The 16,668-nt window shown below is 39.2% G+C and overlaps 1 protein-coding gene across 2 annotated transcripts in view; it reads right to left on the bottom strand.

Moving 5' to 3' along the window:
• NGLY1 (N-glycanase 1) overlaps nucleotides 1–16,668 on the bottom strand; it is a 64,848-nt gene that overhangs the window by 43,711 nt on the left and 4,469 nt on the right. For both annotated transcript variants that reach the window (XM_007465493.1, XM_007465494.1), the window contains exons 2-3: nucleotides 5,780–5,894; nucleotides 1,006–1,251 (exon numbers count right to left, since the gene is read on the bottom strand). In XM_007465493.1, coding sequence (XP_007465555.1) covers nucleotides 1,006–1,251; nucleotides 5,780–5,894 — 361 coding nt within the window. The remainder of the gene's footprint in view (nucleotides 1–1,005; nucleotides 1,252–5,779; nucleotides 5,895–16,668) is intronic.

A 16,668-nucleotide genomic window follows, 5' to 3' on the forward strand; every position in this document is an offset into this window, starting at 1 on the left:
TCTTTCCCTGCCAGCCCCTACCACCTTCAATTCTTTATTTTTTAAAGACAAGCTTAGGGTATCCCCAGCCTACACTAAGGAATGACTGCCCATCATCTGACTACCAGGGAGGTCAGGTTAAAGGCTCTCCAATTATTCAGCTGGAGAAAATTAAGGGTAGATTTAATAACTGACGTTAAAGTAGATGTAGAGTTCCAGCGTATGGAGGAGAGCAACCAGGTGTTTCACCAAAATTAAAAGAGGACATGAGTTTAAGCTGCGTACTGATACAATTACTATAGAAAAGCCATGACAATTTTTCTGACAGTGAAAATTTAGGAGTAAAATGCTTAAGGACCTTTATTAAAAGGGATTTTTTTTTGTAAACAGGATAACTTCCCATTAAATAAGGTCATTTAAGTATACCGAGAATGCCTGTAAGACATCAGTAGTTTGACTTCAGTTTTTCAGAAGTATATATGTATATGCTAGCACCACTATCAATAAATTAATGATTATTTACCTTAAGCCTAAAGAAGCCGATTTTTTATTGAATTGAGGTGCTGATAATGGTAGGTTGTTGGAATTAATAATTCCATGGTAGACAGCAGCAGGTATTACATCAGAAGTCTCAAAGCAATAGAGAAAATCTTACTTGATGGCCACACATCTGTCTAGCAAGTCCTTTACTTTTTCTAGGTTAAAGACATACGTTAATCCGTGCAACTGGTTTAAGTGCCACGGCAACAGGTACACTTACAAATAATAAATTAAATAAAACCCTGGCTGCCTCAGAAACAATAAGCCACAAGGTAACATTTAAAAGTCCAAATAAAAGACAGTCATTTCCCCACTTTTGTTACAGATCTGACAATTTTTTAAAAGAGCTCAGGACATTTGAACGTATTAGAACTATAAGAACCAAGAATGACTGAGACATAAATTCTGGAACAGTCCTATTTTAAAGCTTTTGCTATATCAACACTTTGAAAGGAGCAGTCAAGGAAGGTTTAATTCTAATATTACCATTGGAGCGGACAGTGGATTTGATGACTGCCCTTCACTGTTCCCTGGATGCTGGGTTAACCCATTAGGACTGGAAGGCTGTGCTGTAGGAAGCTGGGTGCTGGCTGCAAGTTGCTGAGATAATTCTGCTTTGTGGCTCTTATCTGATCCATCCAATCTGCTACTTCTCTCTATGGCAATCAGGTCACGAATTTTTTGCAGCTGCTCCACTGAAGCTTTTTTAGGAAAGATAAGATGGGTTTCTCCCTGGAATTTATAAAATTAGGGAAAATTTTAACCTTTGCTTTATACTGACATTCATTCTTACACAGTATATATAAAATGGAGCCAATACTACAGAACACATCATATTTTAACAATCTTTCTCTTTTCTTACCATTTTGGCACTTTTAAAAAAAAATACAGGCAAAGGTATACTAGAAAATTAAGAAAATATGTCTCCTTCTTAGCATAAAATGTTTAACCTGTTTTATTCATTCAAAAGACCTTCAGAAAAATACTTTATCTTTTAGAAACACTGTAATGAGTCAGAAAGCCTCCTAAGAGATGCAAAAATGAACATTCCTATCTTCTCTGCAGTAGTATATGATACAACTATTCTCCATGAAATTCCCTATGAAATAATGATACTATAGATACAGCCATTCAGAATGATCACTGGTCACATAAAACCAGTAAGAAGTTATATAACAACCTTTGAATCTTCTAAACTCAAGTCTTTAAGAATAGCTACATGACTAGAAGTCTGTGTATGGAGTTCACTAATTCTTCCAAGATAACAAAAATTACATCCTGAGGGTCAATTCAAAACTATGGAAAAACTATTGCTATTTAGTAATACAAAGGTGGTCCAAACAAAAACAAACCATCAAACAATAAAAATCTGATTCTTTAAGAAGTGATTCATTTAATGAATCCACATAATATAATCAGAGTGCTCTGAGGTACAATAAATATTACAACAAAGCTCACAATGTAAAATAGTAAATTACAAAACAAACAAAAAAGTGAAATGAAAATATATTCCATCAAGGTTTAAGGTGTTGAGAAGCAACAATGTTAAAACAGTAATTCCACCAACTGCAAATGAGATAACACAGTTGTTACAATACGCAGTGGACCAACCTGTAGACTGTGAGCATTTAAATTCAGCTCCACAACTGAGAATGACCTTATTTCCCTGGTGATGGCAGATCTACAGGAATCAACTGACCAATACATTACTCCACCACGACATGAAAATCAATTCCACGTGAATCCTTTTGAAAAAGCTGGACGAGGCCAGCAATCTCCATGTATTACCCAAAACAGCTGTAAAAAAGACTACTACCATTTACTGCATTTATGTGTTTCTAGGTACTGTGCTAAAAAGCACTTTACCCACATTATCTGAAGAATTCTTACAACCACCTTGAAAGGTAGGTATTGGGTTTATCCCCGCTTTTCATATGGAAATATGAAGGCTCAGAGAAGTTAAATAATCTACCTGCCTGACACTACCAGCCGTCAGAGCAAGGATTCAAACTGCATGACCTTAATCGCTACGCTATAACTGATTCCACCTGAGACTGAACAGAGATCAAAACCCACAAGCCTGTACAAATAGCTTGAAGGGTTGAGCAAAAAGCATTTCTACAGTTGTGATGATTACATACACGACGATTGGCACAAATTGGAACACAGTGAATTTTCCAACAGGAGAAAGGAACCACTTCCTATCTATGATGAGCTCTGGGAAGAGAAACCAGACTCCTGGGTTAAAACCAAGCATGGAGGCCTCTGATCTCACATTGTGAATGGAGCGGCACTGAGGAAGGTACACGACACCGTGGCCGGCGGCGGGAGAGCCTGACAGCCATGTGGGTCTGTCTGGTCCACACCCCAGAGAGGGCCCCGGTGAGACAGAGGCTGCTCCCTTCCCTTCCATCTTTTCAGGACCAGTCCTAAAAGAATGTATGATTATGACTGAAGTGTCTGTACGAAAAAGTTTAATCGACAGCACTGTATTTTCATAAAAGGACAAAACTACAGGCTTAATGCACTAGACCCAAAAACATTTTAAGAAACCAACGAGGATTCTAGTATTTAACAAAATCTATGTTTCTCAACGCACTCTTGGTGAGACAATTCTCACTGCCAGATGTGCGTCAACCCCATCCCTGCTCGCTAAACGCTGGTGACATCTTCCAGTCACCAAGACAACCAAAACTACGGCCCTCGATGCCCCATCCTCCGCGAGGGTGGGTGCAGCTCCCAGCAAGAACTACTCCACTAAGGCAGCCTGATGGGTCACACGACCATTTGAATCCCAATCTTTCTCAACCTCCTCCTCAGAATTTTCATAAACAAGAATGCAGCCTCAGGGACAAGTGGGCGCAAAGGTGTCCAGGATTTTAATGTGCAACTGAAAATTTCAGGATAGGTCTTGGATTCCTACTTCATCTCAAAGCCCACCAAGTTTCTTTCTGGTGGTAGAGTTCAGTCTCAGCTCCGTTGGCTAACACTGATAAAACATTTACTTCCTACCGTGTGAAGTCCAAAGCCAGCCAGAAACTCTAAGTATAAATTAGTCTTAAAGCATGATCATCTTTTCTGAAATTGTGACTCTACTTGCATCAAACACTACTGCAAGTCTCAGTCTGGCTTGTTACCTGGCACTGGCGTGACCAACTTACAAGTTTGCCTGGGACTGAGGGGTTTTCTGCGGGGCTGGACTTCCACTGCTAAAACCAGGACAGTCCCTGGCAAACTAGAGCACGGTTGGTCATCCCTCCTGGCACTCAAGTATTTGCTGAATGAAAGATAAATATGATTCCACTGAATCTGTGACACTTGAGAAACAATGAGAAACAATGAGAAACTGAAACACTTCAACCGTCTCCAGTTGTCATTTACTTAATTTTCCTGTCATTTGACTCTCAAAAATCTGCATTTCCTTGAACAAATTCATCAATGTTCTCAATTTGCCCCATCTATAGTTTTAAATTCTTTAGGTTCAGATGTCTGTGAGCAACTACGAGCAGATGACACCATAATTTATACTCCACCCTGCCCTCTCCTTTTGAATCATCAAAGACTCATACAGCCAACTCTCTCCTTGACACCTCTACTTGAATATTTAACAGTATACCAGTTATAATTATCCAAAAGACGGGTCATTTTTTCTCCCCTGATACCTGCTACTCTCCAAGATTTTTCAACCTCGATGAATGGTACTCCCATCCACTCAGTTGCTCAAACCAAAACCCAGACGTCACCCTGATTCCTTCCTTTTCCTTACATCCCACACCTAGTTCATCGGCAAGTCCCACAGACTGCTTCAAAAAGAAATCCTGGATCCCACTACTCCGCCATCTCCACTGCTGTCGGTCTTTAATTCCACAAATATTTACTGGGTGCCAACCTGCTCTGCTCCTTTCCTAGCAGCCAGCACACAGGGAGCAACACAGACACAAAGCCTGTCCTCATGGAGTCTAGACAAACCACTACCATTTCTCATTGAGACTAACGTGATAAGCTTTATAACTGGCCTCCCTGCTTTACCCCTTGCCCCCATCCAGAACATCCAGAATATTCTCTTTACAACAGCTAGAGCAATCTTCAAAAATACTCTTCCCTGCTTAAAACCTTTCAATGGCTTCCCATCCCACTCGTCATAAAGTCCAATCTTTACCACAGTTCCCCAAACCCCAGGCCTGCCTCTGTGGCCACTTTCTATGCCAAGGCTACTCCTGCTAGAGATCCTCCACACATGTGGATCTTTGTGCCTGAAAAACCCTCACCTGAGAACGTCAGGTATTTGAATTGCTTCTCAGCACTCAGGTCCCAGCTCAAACATGATCTCCTCAGGGGCCTCCCCTGAGCGCTCGTCCTTACACAGCAGCCCATCACTACAGTTGCTTATGATGTTCTTTTCGTGCCTTATTTTCTTCTTTGTGCTCATCTTTGTTTTCACACCTACTGTCTGTCTAACCTACAGGAATGCAAGCTCCATGTGAGATGGGAGCTCTTATCTAACTAGTTCACCACTATATTCCCAAGGCCTGAAACAGAATCAGGGGAGGGAAGCAGAGAGGCGGGGAGGAAAGTACATCCCAGAGCAACTCAGCAACAGCTGCTACGGTCTTGCCAGTTGACTGCTACTGACTGCTTGGCCTTTAGAACCTGGCTGGACCTCTCTCAGTATTCCATAAACTAGAAATGGTTAAGCATATATGCATAAAGAAAACTCATCATCTTGAAAGCTACTTTCATTGTGTCATAAAATTAAACTATGCCACAAGATTCCACACCATGGAAACACCAAGCTTTTCTTTTGACCTAAACACAAAAAAACCCACTGAGATTCTTTTCTCCTGTCACAGAAGGGAACCCTTATGCGTGGCAACTAAACTCAACTTTTCTGTTTTTACTCTTCTCATTTCTTACTGGAGACAGGTGGTTGGACCCCCATCAGCAATTCATGTTTGCTCACATAGCGGGTTTTTGCTAAAAGTCTAAAGAGAACCACAATTTAGTCAGGTTGCATGCCTGACCTCCCTATTCTAAAGGACTGAGATTGTAAGAATTCTCCCTGTGGGAGAGTTGTTATATTTTACTGTGAATTTAAAGCATATTGACTGTGACTTTTCAATGTAGAGTAAGTGAAGAAATAACGAGTTCCACAGTTTTCCAAAATGAATCAATCAATAAAAATATTCTTATTAGAAATTATCAACATTATAATGAATGCTCTGTACATGAACTGCAGAGAAGAAACCGTGAACATACTTACCTCTTCAAAGCCCATTTCAAATAAACATTCAACAGCTCCTCTGACAGGCAAGAGTCTAGTAGAAAAAGTTGTGTTTCCAATCCGGATAGATCTATATTTTTCATCATTAGGGTTTCTGATTAAAAAAAAAAAAGCCTGATTATATATAACAATTTACATTTTTCACCATGCTTTTGCATTCTTTTTCACATTTTATACTGGCTATACGCCTACAAGGTAGTAGAGATCCCAGCTTTAAAGAAAGAGGATGCACAGTCTAGAAAGACAGACTGATTTTGTGATTCTTACCTTGTACACACTTACTGCAACATTATTGTTTAACTTCACAGCTGATAATATCAATGCTTACAAAAGGGAAACCCATGCGACATTCTATTTCTGTGCTGTTAAAACTAGAGAGCTTTATGAGTGTTTAGGCTGCTAAGAAAAAATTCCATGCAAGTTCCAGACAGGGGCAGAAGGTTTTGCCTGTTTTCTTCTGATGGATCTCAGTCATCGAGAATAGCGCCTGATGGACATGTAGAAGGTGGTTAACAAATATTTGTGAAACGAATGAATAAAAGAAACTAACAAGCTATAGACAAATGAATCACAGCTCCTCAAAGACTTTACTTCTGACAAACATGAACCTAGGTATACCTTTAAGGTATACCTTAAAGGTATACCTTTCTTCCCTAGACCAATGGTTGTTTTTACTATAATTTCTGTTTCAGCTAAAGATATACTTTTGTCACAGCAACTATGGTAATAAAATACAATGAAGATATGAATTTCTTTTACCATGATTAAGATTTTGAATAGTACACATGAGATGAGACCAGCACATGAAAAATCTTTGATTTGAGATTTGTAATAACGTTGATAAATCAGAAAGGCTGTAAAAAGAAAAATCAGAAAGAAAATAAAAGGTTAAAGACAATCAAGGTATTATACTCAAAAGGCCTTCTGAACTTAATTCAGGATGATAAGTAGGTTTCATATCTGATACTGACACCCTTAAAATGGTAGTGGCTTCCATCAGTATGGCATTAAGAAAGACTGAGGCTGTCTCAGGGGTCCACAGAAGCAGTGCTGAGGCTATCAGCCTGGGGTCTGGGATGATGGGGTGGCCAAGGGCTGGCAAATGACCAAACACCTTTGTCCTAAACTTACACATGTTCTCTAGATACGGTGATATAAAAACCAAAACAGGGATTGTTAACTGTGGAAGTTTCAACAAATTTCACATTTGTTTTCCATCAAGCAGTTCCTGTTGCCAAACTGTCATAAATACTACACAAAACTTTTTTAGACTTCTTTTCTTTAATTTCAAAAATTACACAAGTTTATTACAGAATATTCAGAGACAAAAGCTCCAAAATAGTGTTACTTAAAATGTCCAGATTGGTGCTGATCTGTAAACACTTTGCTTTTCATCCATGAGGAGTACAGAAATTGAAAGTATTCAGTAATTATTACAGCAATTTGACACTGCCATGAAATTTTCATAGCATTTTACAAAAGTTATAGGTCCACAAAGGATTGGAAATTAAAAATACTGTTCTTTATGGCAGGTCATTTGAAAACCACAAATAACTGAGAAACACAAAGAGATACAGAGGCCTTACTCTTTTATTCCGTGTATCAGATCAGGGTTTCTAAACCTTGGCAATACTAACCTTTGGCCTTTGCTGTGAGGGCTGCCCTGGGCACAGTGAAATGTTTACATCCCTGGCTTCTATAACACACTACATCATAAGCGTGCCGCTCTTTCTTACCACTTAAACAGTGAACAATCCTACCTTTACCAAAGCTAGTTACAGGTAAATGAGGCATCTTTTCACGACACTCAACACATTCCACAGGGTGATAAACACATCAGTACCACCAGGATGGTATATCCCACTGGTGCAGAACTGCTTGAGCGATCTTAGCCTATTTTTTCCCAAGAGTTTCCAGATTTCTACATAATCAAAGTCTTTCACTGGGCTTAATTTTCTAATTTTTCTTCCCTTTTTCACACTAAAAAATTCTTATAAAACTTACATGAGCTGTTCTGATATAGCTCATTATTTTGAGACATGTTTCAAAGGGTCAAAGCAGCTTCTCTGCTACAGGCTTTGTATAGCTTAGATTTTCCTCTCTAGTTTCTAACGAACAATGTTCTATCTTTGTACAACATCTATGGACCTCACATTATCATTTATGTTTTTCTCACTCAACGTATATTGCAAATAAAAATTTGAAAAATGGCAATAACATCCAGGTACCCAAATCCCAGCTTCCTCTTTTTAAATGTGCTGAGCAGGACTTCCCTGGTGGCACAGTGATTAAGAATCCGCCTGCCAATGCAGGTGGACACGGGTTCGAGCCCTGGTCCGGGAAGATCCCACACGCCGCAGAGCAACTAAGCTCGTGCACCACAACTACTGAGCCTGCGCTCCAGAGCCCACGAGCCACAACTACTGAGTCCATGTGCCACAACTACTGAAGCCCACGTGCCTAGAGCCCGTGCTCCGCAACAAGAAAAGCCACCGCAATGAGAAGCCCGCGCACCGCAATGAAGAGCAGCCCCCGCCCGCCGCAGCTAGAGCAAGCCCGCGCGCAGCAACAAAGACCCAACGCAGCCATAAATGAATGAATGAATGAATGTGTTGAGCAGACCAGCCATAGTCTTGAGCACAGACTGATGTGAAAGTCAGCCCCTGAAGCCCTCAAAGGCTTACAGAAGTTGCCGCCAGGGCCATCAGCTCCTGCCCTTGGAGAAGTGCCATACAAACACTCCTGAACCTCTCGCTTCACAGCATCAGCCTGGAGTGGCCACTCCTCGAGCCCATTACTACGCTCAGTATCCTGCGGCGTCTGAAGTACCCCTGCGGATCTTTAGTTTTGATCTTCTTCTTCCACTAACTTCATTTTCTGTGCAGACTTTTCTCAAATATTTTTTGCTATAACTCTGCAATTTTTTTTCCCTGTCTCTGGTGACAATCAACTATTTCTACAACTTGATTACTTATCTTGCTTGTTAGCAATTATCTTGCACCTTTTCTGGTGGTGGGATGATGATGTTGAATGAATGAGGTTTGAAAGGGCAGCAAAACTTCCTAAACCTCACTCAACCATCACTTTGAACACACTTTGGGGCCTTCCTAGCTGTCTTACCTAAAGGTAGACAAACTTTCATTTACAGAAAATTAGCCTGTGTATTTACAAATGAATAGTAGGAAAAACTCCCGCTTTGCACCTCAAAAGTCATAAAGTACCATATTTCTAAGATTTTACAACATGTTAATAATAAGCCTCCCACTGAGTCACAGCATTCCTTTTCTCATAAAAGGAAAGCTTAAACGTTTCTATTTCAGAAATGCTAGGAATTAAATATATCTGAGCATTCACTAGCTCTCTTCCTCTTTAGAATGCATAATCCCAGGAAGAGTTCTCACAAATGGAAATTTAGTACATGAGTGCATCCTATAATCTTGCATTTTTATTACTGATGACAACAGTTGGTTTGTAGGCCATTTGAAAAACTATTTCTAGTCCTTCTGAAAATCTGTTAGTGCGACTTACACGCAAAATTTTCAGAAACATCTCTCTGCCTTTAGAGCATCTCTGGCTCTAACTCCACCATTCTCTGCAGCTGACAACAAGGAAAACATGTGCACGTAAACTAGCTTAACATGAAAAACTGAATGAGACTAACAAACAACACATGTGTCATGTTCTTTATTTCTTTCTATCTTTTGCAACAATCTTATAATGTAGGTATTGTTCGTTCCTTTTAAAATTGAGGAAACTGAAGCCCCGTTTACTACATTCTTAGGAAATGGTTGACTGGGACTTAAACCCACTGGTTCGATTACAAATACTCTCCACCATACAAGTTGCCAACAAACTCACCCATCCTCAGTTGACAACCTTGCTCAGTTTCTCCAGGTGTCAGAAGTAACCCAGAAGAGAAATCTCAAGTTATTTCAGGTACAGTATTTTGTCTCCTCCCGTTACCAGCTCTACCCCTGGCATTCAGTCATCAAGGACTGCCAGTCCCTGACTACAATTCTCTCTGTTCGATCCACAGTTATGCTTATGCACTGCAGTAGCTTCAGAAACGAAACCCATGCCTTGTGTCTTCTCGCATCATTATTCCACGTGAATCTCTCATTATGCTTCTTTTTTGAGTCTAGAAACTACAATTACTTTATGTTGCCTATCATGTAAAATATATGTTCTCTTACCAAACATTTGTTCTCAGAACTGTTCCACACTAGGTCATCCAGCTATCTCCTCACAAAAACACGTAAGCGCTTAAACACTGTCTTGGAATTAACTGTCCTCTAGATTTTATGCTGTGGCTATTTTCCATACCTGTGTCTTTCTCCCAGATGTATTTATTTTCTTTGAAGGAAGAAACCACCTTCCATTCTTGGCCCTTCTCAATCACACCCAATGCAGTTCATAACCAGTAACTGTGTGGAGTTTGCAAAGGAAATTAGTGGGAAATCAAATATTGTTTTGTTTTGTTTTTTTACATCTTTATTGGAGTATAATTGCTTTACAATGGTGTGACATTTTCTGCTTTATAACAAAATGAATCAATTATACATATATAATATCTCTTCCCTCTTCCGTCTCCCTCCCTCCCACCCTCCCTATCCCACCCCTCTAGGTGGTCACAAAGCACCGAGCTGATCTCCCTGTGCTATGCGGCTGCTTCCCACTATTTACATTTGGTAGTGTATATATGTCCATGCCTCTCTCTCGCTTTGTCACGGCTTACCCTTTCCCCTCCCCATATCCTCAAGTCCATTCTCTAGTAGGTCTGTGTCTTTATTCCCATCTTACCCCTAGGTTCTTCATGACATTTTTTTCCCCTTAAATTCCATATATATGTGTTAGCATATGGTATTTGTCTTTCTCATTCTGACTTCACTCTGTATGACAGACTCTAGGTCCATCCACCTCATTACAAATAGCTCAATTTCGTTTCCTTTTATGGCTGAGTAATATTCCATTGTATATATGTACCACATCTTCTTTATCCATTCATCCAATGATGGACACTTAGGTTGTTTCCATCTCCGGGCTATTGTAAATGAGCTGCAATGAACATTTTGGTACATGACTCTTTCTGAATTCTGGTTTCCTCAGGGTATATACCTAGTAGTGGGATTGCTGGGTCATATGGTAGTTCTATTTGTAGTTTTTTAAGGAACCTCCATACTGTTCTCCATAGTGGCTGTACCAATTCACATTCCCACCAGCAGTGCAAGAGTGTTCCCTTTTCTCCACACCCTCTCCAGCATTTATTGTTTCTAGATTTTTTGATGATGGCCATTGACTGGGGTCAGATGATATCTCATTGTAGTTTTGATTTGCATTTCTCTAATGATGTTGAGCATTCTTTCATGTGTTTGTTGGCAGTCTGTATATCTTCTTTGGAGAAATGTCTATTTAGGTCTTCTGCCCATTTTTGGATTGGGTTGTTGGTCTTTTCGTTATTGAGCTGCCTGAGCTACTTATAAATTTTGGAGATTAAATCTTTGTCAGTTGCTTCATTTGCAAATCTTTTCTCCCATTCTGAGGGCTGTCTTTTGGTCTTGTTTATGGTATCCTTTGCTGTGCAAAAGCTTTGAAGTTTCATTAGGTCCCAATTATTTTTCTTTTTACTTCCATTTCTCTAGGAAGTGGGTCAAAAAAGATCTTGCTGTGATTTATGTCATAGAGCGTTCTGCCTATGTTTTCCTCTAAGAGTTTGATAGTTTCTGGTCTTATATTTAGGTCTTTAATCCATTTTGAGCTTATTTTTGTGTATGGTGTTAGGGAGTGATCTAATCTCATACCTGTCCAGTTTTCCCAGCACCACTTATTGAAGAGGCTGTCCTTTCTCCACTGTACATTTCTGCCTCCTTTATCAAAGATAAGGTGACCATATGTGTGTGGGTTTATCTCTGGGCTTTCTATCCTGTTCCATTGATCAATCTTTCTGTTTTTGTACCAGTACCACACTGTCTTGATTACTGTAGCTTTGTATTACAGTCTGAAGTCAGGGAGCCTGATTCCTCCAGCTCCATTTTTCGTTCTCAAGATTGCTTTCGCTATTTGGGGTCTTTTGTGTTTCCATACAAATTGTGAAATTTTTTGTTCTATCTCTGTGAAAAATGCCAGTGGTAGTTTGATAGGGATTGCATTGAATCTGTAGATTGCTTGGGGTAGTACAGACATTTTCACAATGTTGATTCTTCCAATCCAAGAACATGGTATATCTCTCCATCTATTTGTATCATCTTTAATTTCTTGCATCAGGGTCTTATAATTTTCTGCATACAGCTCTTTTGTCTCCTTAAGTAGGTTTATTCCTAGATATTTTATTCTTTTTGTTGCAATGGTAAATGGGAGTGTTTTCTTGATTTCACTTTCAGATTTTTCATCATTAGTGTATAGGAATGCCACAGATTTCTGTGCATTAATTTTGTATCCTGCTACTTTACCAAATTCACTGATTAGCTCTAGTAGTTTTCTGGTAGCATCTTTAGGATTCTCTATGTATAGTATCATGTCATCTGCAAACAGTGACAGCTTTACTTCTTTTCCAATTTGAATTCCTTTAATTTCCTTTTCTTCTCTGATGCTGTGGCTAAAACTTCCAAAACTATTTTGAATAAGAGTGGGGAGAGTGGGCAACCTTGTCTTGTTCCTGATCTTAGTGGAAATGTTTTCAGTTTTGCACCACTGAGGACGATGTTGGCTGTGGGTTTGTCATATATGGCCTTTATTATGTTGAGGAAAGTTCCCTCTATGCCTACTTTCTGCAGGGTTTTTATCATAAATGGGTGTTGAATTTTGTCAAAAGCTTTCTCTGCATCTATTGAGATGATCATGTGGTTTTCTCTTTCAATTTGTTAATATGGTGAATCACGTTGATTGATTTGCATATATTGAAGAATCCTTGCATTCCTGGAATAACCCAACTTGATCATGGCGTATGATCCTTTTAATGTGCTGTTGGATTCTGTTTGTTAGTATTTTGTTGAGGATTTTTGCATCTATGTTCATCAGTGATATTGGCCTGTAGCTTTCTTTCTTTGTGACATCCTTGTCAGGTTTTGGTATCAGGGTGATGGTGGCCTCGTAGAATGAGTTTGGGAGTGTTCCTCCCTCTGCTATATTTTGGAAGAGTTTGAGAAGAATAGGTGTTAGCTCTTCTCTAAATGTTTGATAGAATTCGCCTGTGAAGCCATCTGGTCCTGGGCTTTTGTTTGTTGGAAGATTTTTAATCACAGTTTCAATTTCAGTGCTTGTGATTGGTCTGTTCATATTTTCTATTTCTTCCTGATTCAGTCTTGGCAGGTTGTGCATTTCTAAGAATTTGTCCATTTCTTCCAGGTTGTCCATTTTATTGGCATAGAGTTGCTTGTAGTAATCTCTCATGATCTTTTGTATTTCTGCAGTGTCAGTTGTTACTTCTCCTTTTTCATTTCTGATTCTATTGATTTGAGTCTTCTCCCTTTTTTTCTTGATGAGTCTGGCTAATGGTTTATCAATTTTGTTTATCTTCTCAAAGAACCAGCTTTTAGTTTTATTGATCTTTGCTATAGTTTCCTTAATTTCTTTTTCATTTATTTCTGATCTGATTTTTATGATTTCTTTCCATCTGATAACTTTGGGGTTGTTTTGTTCTTCTTTCTCTAATTGCTTTAGGTGCAAGGTTAGGTTGTTTATTTGAGATGTTTCCTGTTTCTTGAGGTAGGCTTGTATTGCTATAAACTTCCCTCTTAGAACTGCTTTTGCTGCATCCCATAGGTTTTGGGTCATCGTGTCTCCATTGTCATTTGTTTCTAGGTATTTTTTGATTTCCTCTTTGATTTCTTCAGTGATCACTTCGTTATTAAGTAGTGTATTGTTTAGCCTCCATGTGTTTGTATTTTTTAAAACCTTTTCCTGTAATTGATATCTAGTCTCATAGCATTTTGATCGGAAAAGATACTTGATACAATTTCAATTTTCTTAAATTTACCAAGGCTTGATTTGTGACCCAAGATATGATCTATCCTGGAGAATGTTCCATGAGCACTTGAAAAAAAAAGTGTATTCTGTTGTTTTTGGATGGAATGTCCTATAAATATCATTTAAGTCCATCTTGTTTAATGTATCATTTAAAGCTTGTGTTTCCTTATTTATTTTCATTTTGGATGATCTGTCCATTGGTGAAAGTGGGGTGTTGAAGTCCCCTACTATGAATGTGTTACTGTCGATTTCCCCTTTTATGGCTGCTAGTTTTTGCCTTATGTATTGAGGTGCTCCTATGTTGGGTGCATAAATATTTACAATTGTTATATCTTCTTCTTGGATCGATCCCTTGATCATTATGTAGTGTCCTTCTTTGTCTCTTCTAATAGTCTTTATTTTAAAGTCTATTTTGTCTGATATGAGAATTGCTACTCCAGCTTTCTTTTGGTTTCCATTTGCATGGAATATCTTTTTCCATCCCCTTATTTTCAGTCTGTCTGTGTCTCTAGGTCTGAAGTGGGTCTCTTGTAGACAGCATATATATGGGTCTTGTTTTTGTATCCATTCAGCCAATCTGTGTCTTTTGGTGGGAGCATTTAGTCCATTTACATTTAAGGTAATTATCGATATGTATGTTCCTATTCCCATTTTAATTGTTTTGGGTTCGTTATTGTAGGTCTTTTCCTTCTTTTATGTTTCTTGCCTAGAGAAGTTCCTTTAGAATTTGTTGTAAAGCTGGTTTGGTGGTGCTCAACTCTCTCAGCTTTTGCTTGTCTGTAAAGGTTTTAATTTCTCCATCAAATCTGAATGAGATCCTTTTGCTGGGTAGAGTAATCTTGGTTGCAGGTTTTTCTCCTTCATCACTTTCAGTATGTCCTGCCACTCCCTTCTGGCTTGTAGAGTTTCTGCTGAGAGATCAGCTGTTAACCTTATGGGGATTCCCTTGTGTGTTATTTGTTGTTTTTCCCTTGCTGCTTTTAATATGCTTTCTTTGTATTTAGTTTTTGACAGTTTGATTAATATGTGTCTTGGCGTATTTCTCCTTGAATTTATCCTGTATGGGACTCTCTGTGCTTCCTGGACTTGATTAACGATTTCCTTTCCCATATTAGGGAAGTTTTCAACTATAATCTCTTCAAATATTTTCTCAGTCCCTTTCTTTTTCTCTTCTTCTTCTGGAACCCCTATAATTCGAATGTTGGTGCGTTTAATGTTGTCCCAGAGGTCTCTGAGACTGTCCTCAGTTCTTTTCATTCTTTTTTCTTTATTCTGCTCTGCAGTAGTTATTTCCACTATTTTATCTTCCAGGTCACTTATCCGTTCTTCTGCCTCATTTATTCTGCTATTGATCCCATCTAGAGTATTTTTCATTTCATTTATTGTGTTGTTCATCATTGTCTGTTTCATCTTTATTTCTTCTAGGTCCTTGTTAACTGCTTCTTGCATTTTGTCCATTCTATTTCCAAGATTTTGGATCATCTTTACTATCATTATTCTGAATTCTTTTTCAGGTAGACTGCCTATTTCCTCTTCATTTGTTAGGTCTGGTGGCTTTTTATCTTGCTCCTTTATCTGCTGTGTGTTTTTCTGTCTTCTCATGTTTCTTAACTTACTGTGTTTGGGGTCTCCTTCTTGCAGGCTGCAGGTTCGTAGTTCCCATTGTTTTTGGGTCTGTCCCCAGTGGCTAAAGTTGGTTCAGCGGGTTGTGTAGGCTTCCTGGTGGAAGTGTTCTGTGTTCTGGTGGATGAGGCTGGATCTTGTCTTTCTGGTGGGCAGGTCCACGTCTGGTGGTGGGTTTTGGGGTGTCTTTGGACTTACTATGATTTTAGGCAGCCTCTCTGTTAATGGGTGGGGTTGTGTTCCTGTCTTGCAATTTTTTTGGCATAGGGTGTCCAGCACTGTAGCTTGCTGGTCGTTGAGTGAAGCTGGGTGCTGGTGTTGAGATGGAGATCTCTGGGAGATTTTCACCGTTTGATATTATGTGGAGCTGGGAGGTCTCTTGTGGACCAGTGTCCACTGGCACAGCACTGACTCCTGGCTGTAGCACCAAGAGCCTTTCATCCACATGGCTTAGAATAAAAGGGAGAAAAACTAGAAAGAACGAAAGAAAAAAAGAAACAAAGAAAGGAAGGAAGGTCGGAAGGAAGGAAGGAAGGAAGGAAGATGAAAGAAAGAAAGGAAGGAAGGAAGGTCGGAAGGAAGGAAGGAAGGAAGAAAGAAGGGAGGGAGGGGGAGAGGGAGGAAGGGGGGAGAGGCAGGTAGGGAGGGAGGAAGGAAGGAAGGAAAGAAAGAAAGAAAGAAGATAAAATAAAATAAGATAAAATAAAATGAAGTTAATAAAATAAAAAATAGACAAGACAGCCCTCAGAATGGGAGAAAAGATTTGCAAATGAAGCAACTAACAAAGGATTAATTTCCAAAATTTACAAGCAGCTCATGCAGCTCTATAACAAAGAAACAAACAACCCAATCCAAAAATGGGCAGAAGACCTAAATAGACAGTTCTCCAAAGAAGATATACAGACTGCCAACAAATACACGAAAGAATGCTCAACATCATTAATCATTAGAGAAATGCAAATCAAAACTACAATGAGATATCATCTGACACCAGTCACAATGGCCATCATCAAAAAATCTAGAAACAATAAATGCTGGAGAGGGTGTGGAGAAAAGGGAACACTCTTGCACTGCTGGTGGGAATGTGAATTGGTTCAGCCACTATGGAGAACAGTATGGAGGTTCCTTAAAAAACTACAAATAGAACTACCATATGACCCAGCAATCCCACTACTAGGTATATACCCTGAGAAAACCAGAATTCAGAAAGAGTCATGTACCAAAATGTTCACTGCAGCTCTATTTACAATAGCCAGGACATGGAAACAACCTAAGTGTCCATC

The sequence above is a fragment of the Lipotes vexillifer genome, unplaced genomic scaffold (assembly GCF_000442215.2).
Source record: "Lipotes vexillifer unplaced genomic scaffold, Lipotes_vexillifer_v1.1 scaffold385, whole genome shotgun sequence".
NCBI classification, from domain to species: domain Eukaryota; kingdom Metazoa; phylum Chordata; class Mammalia; order Artiodactyla; family Lipotidae; genus Lipotes; species Lipotes vexillifer.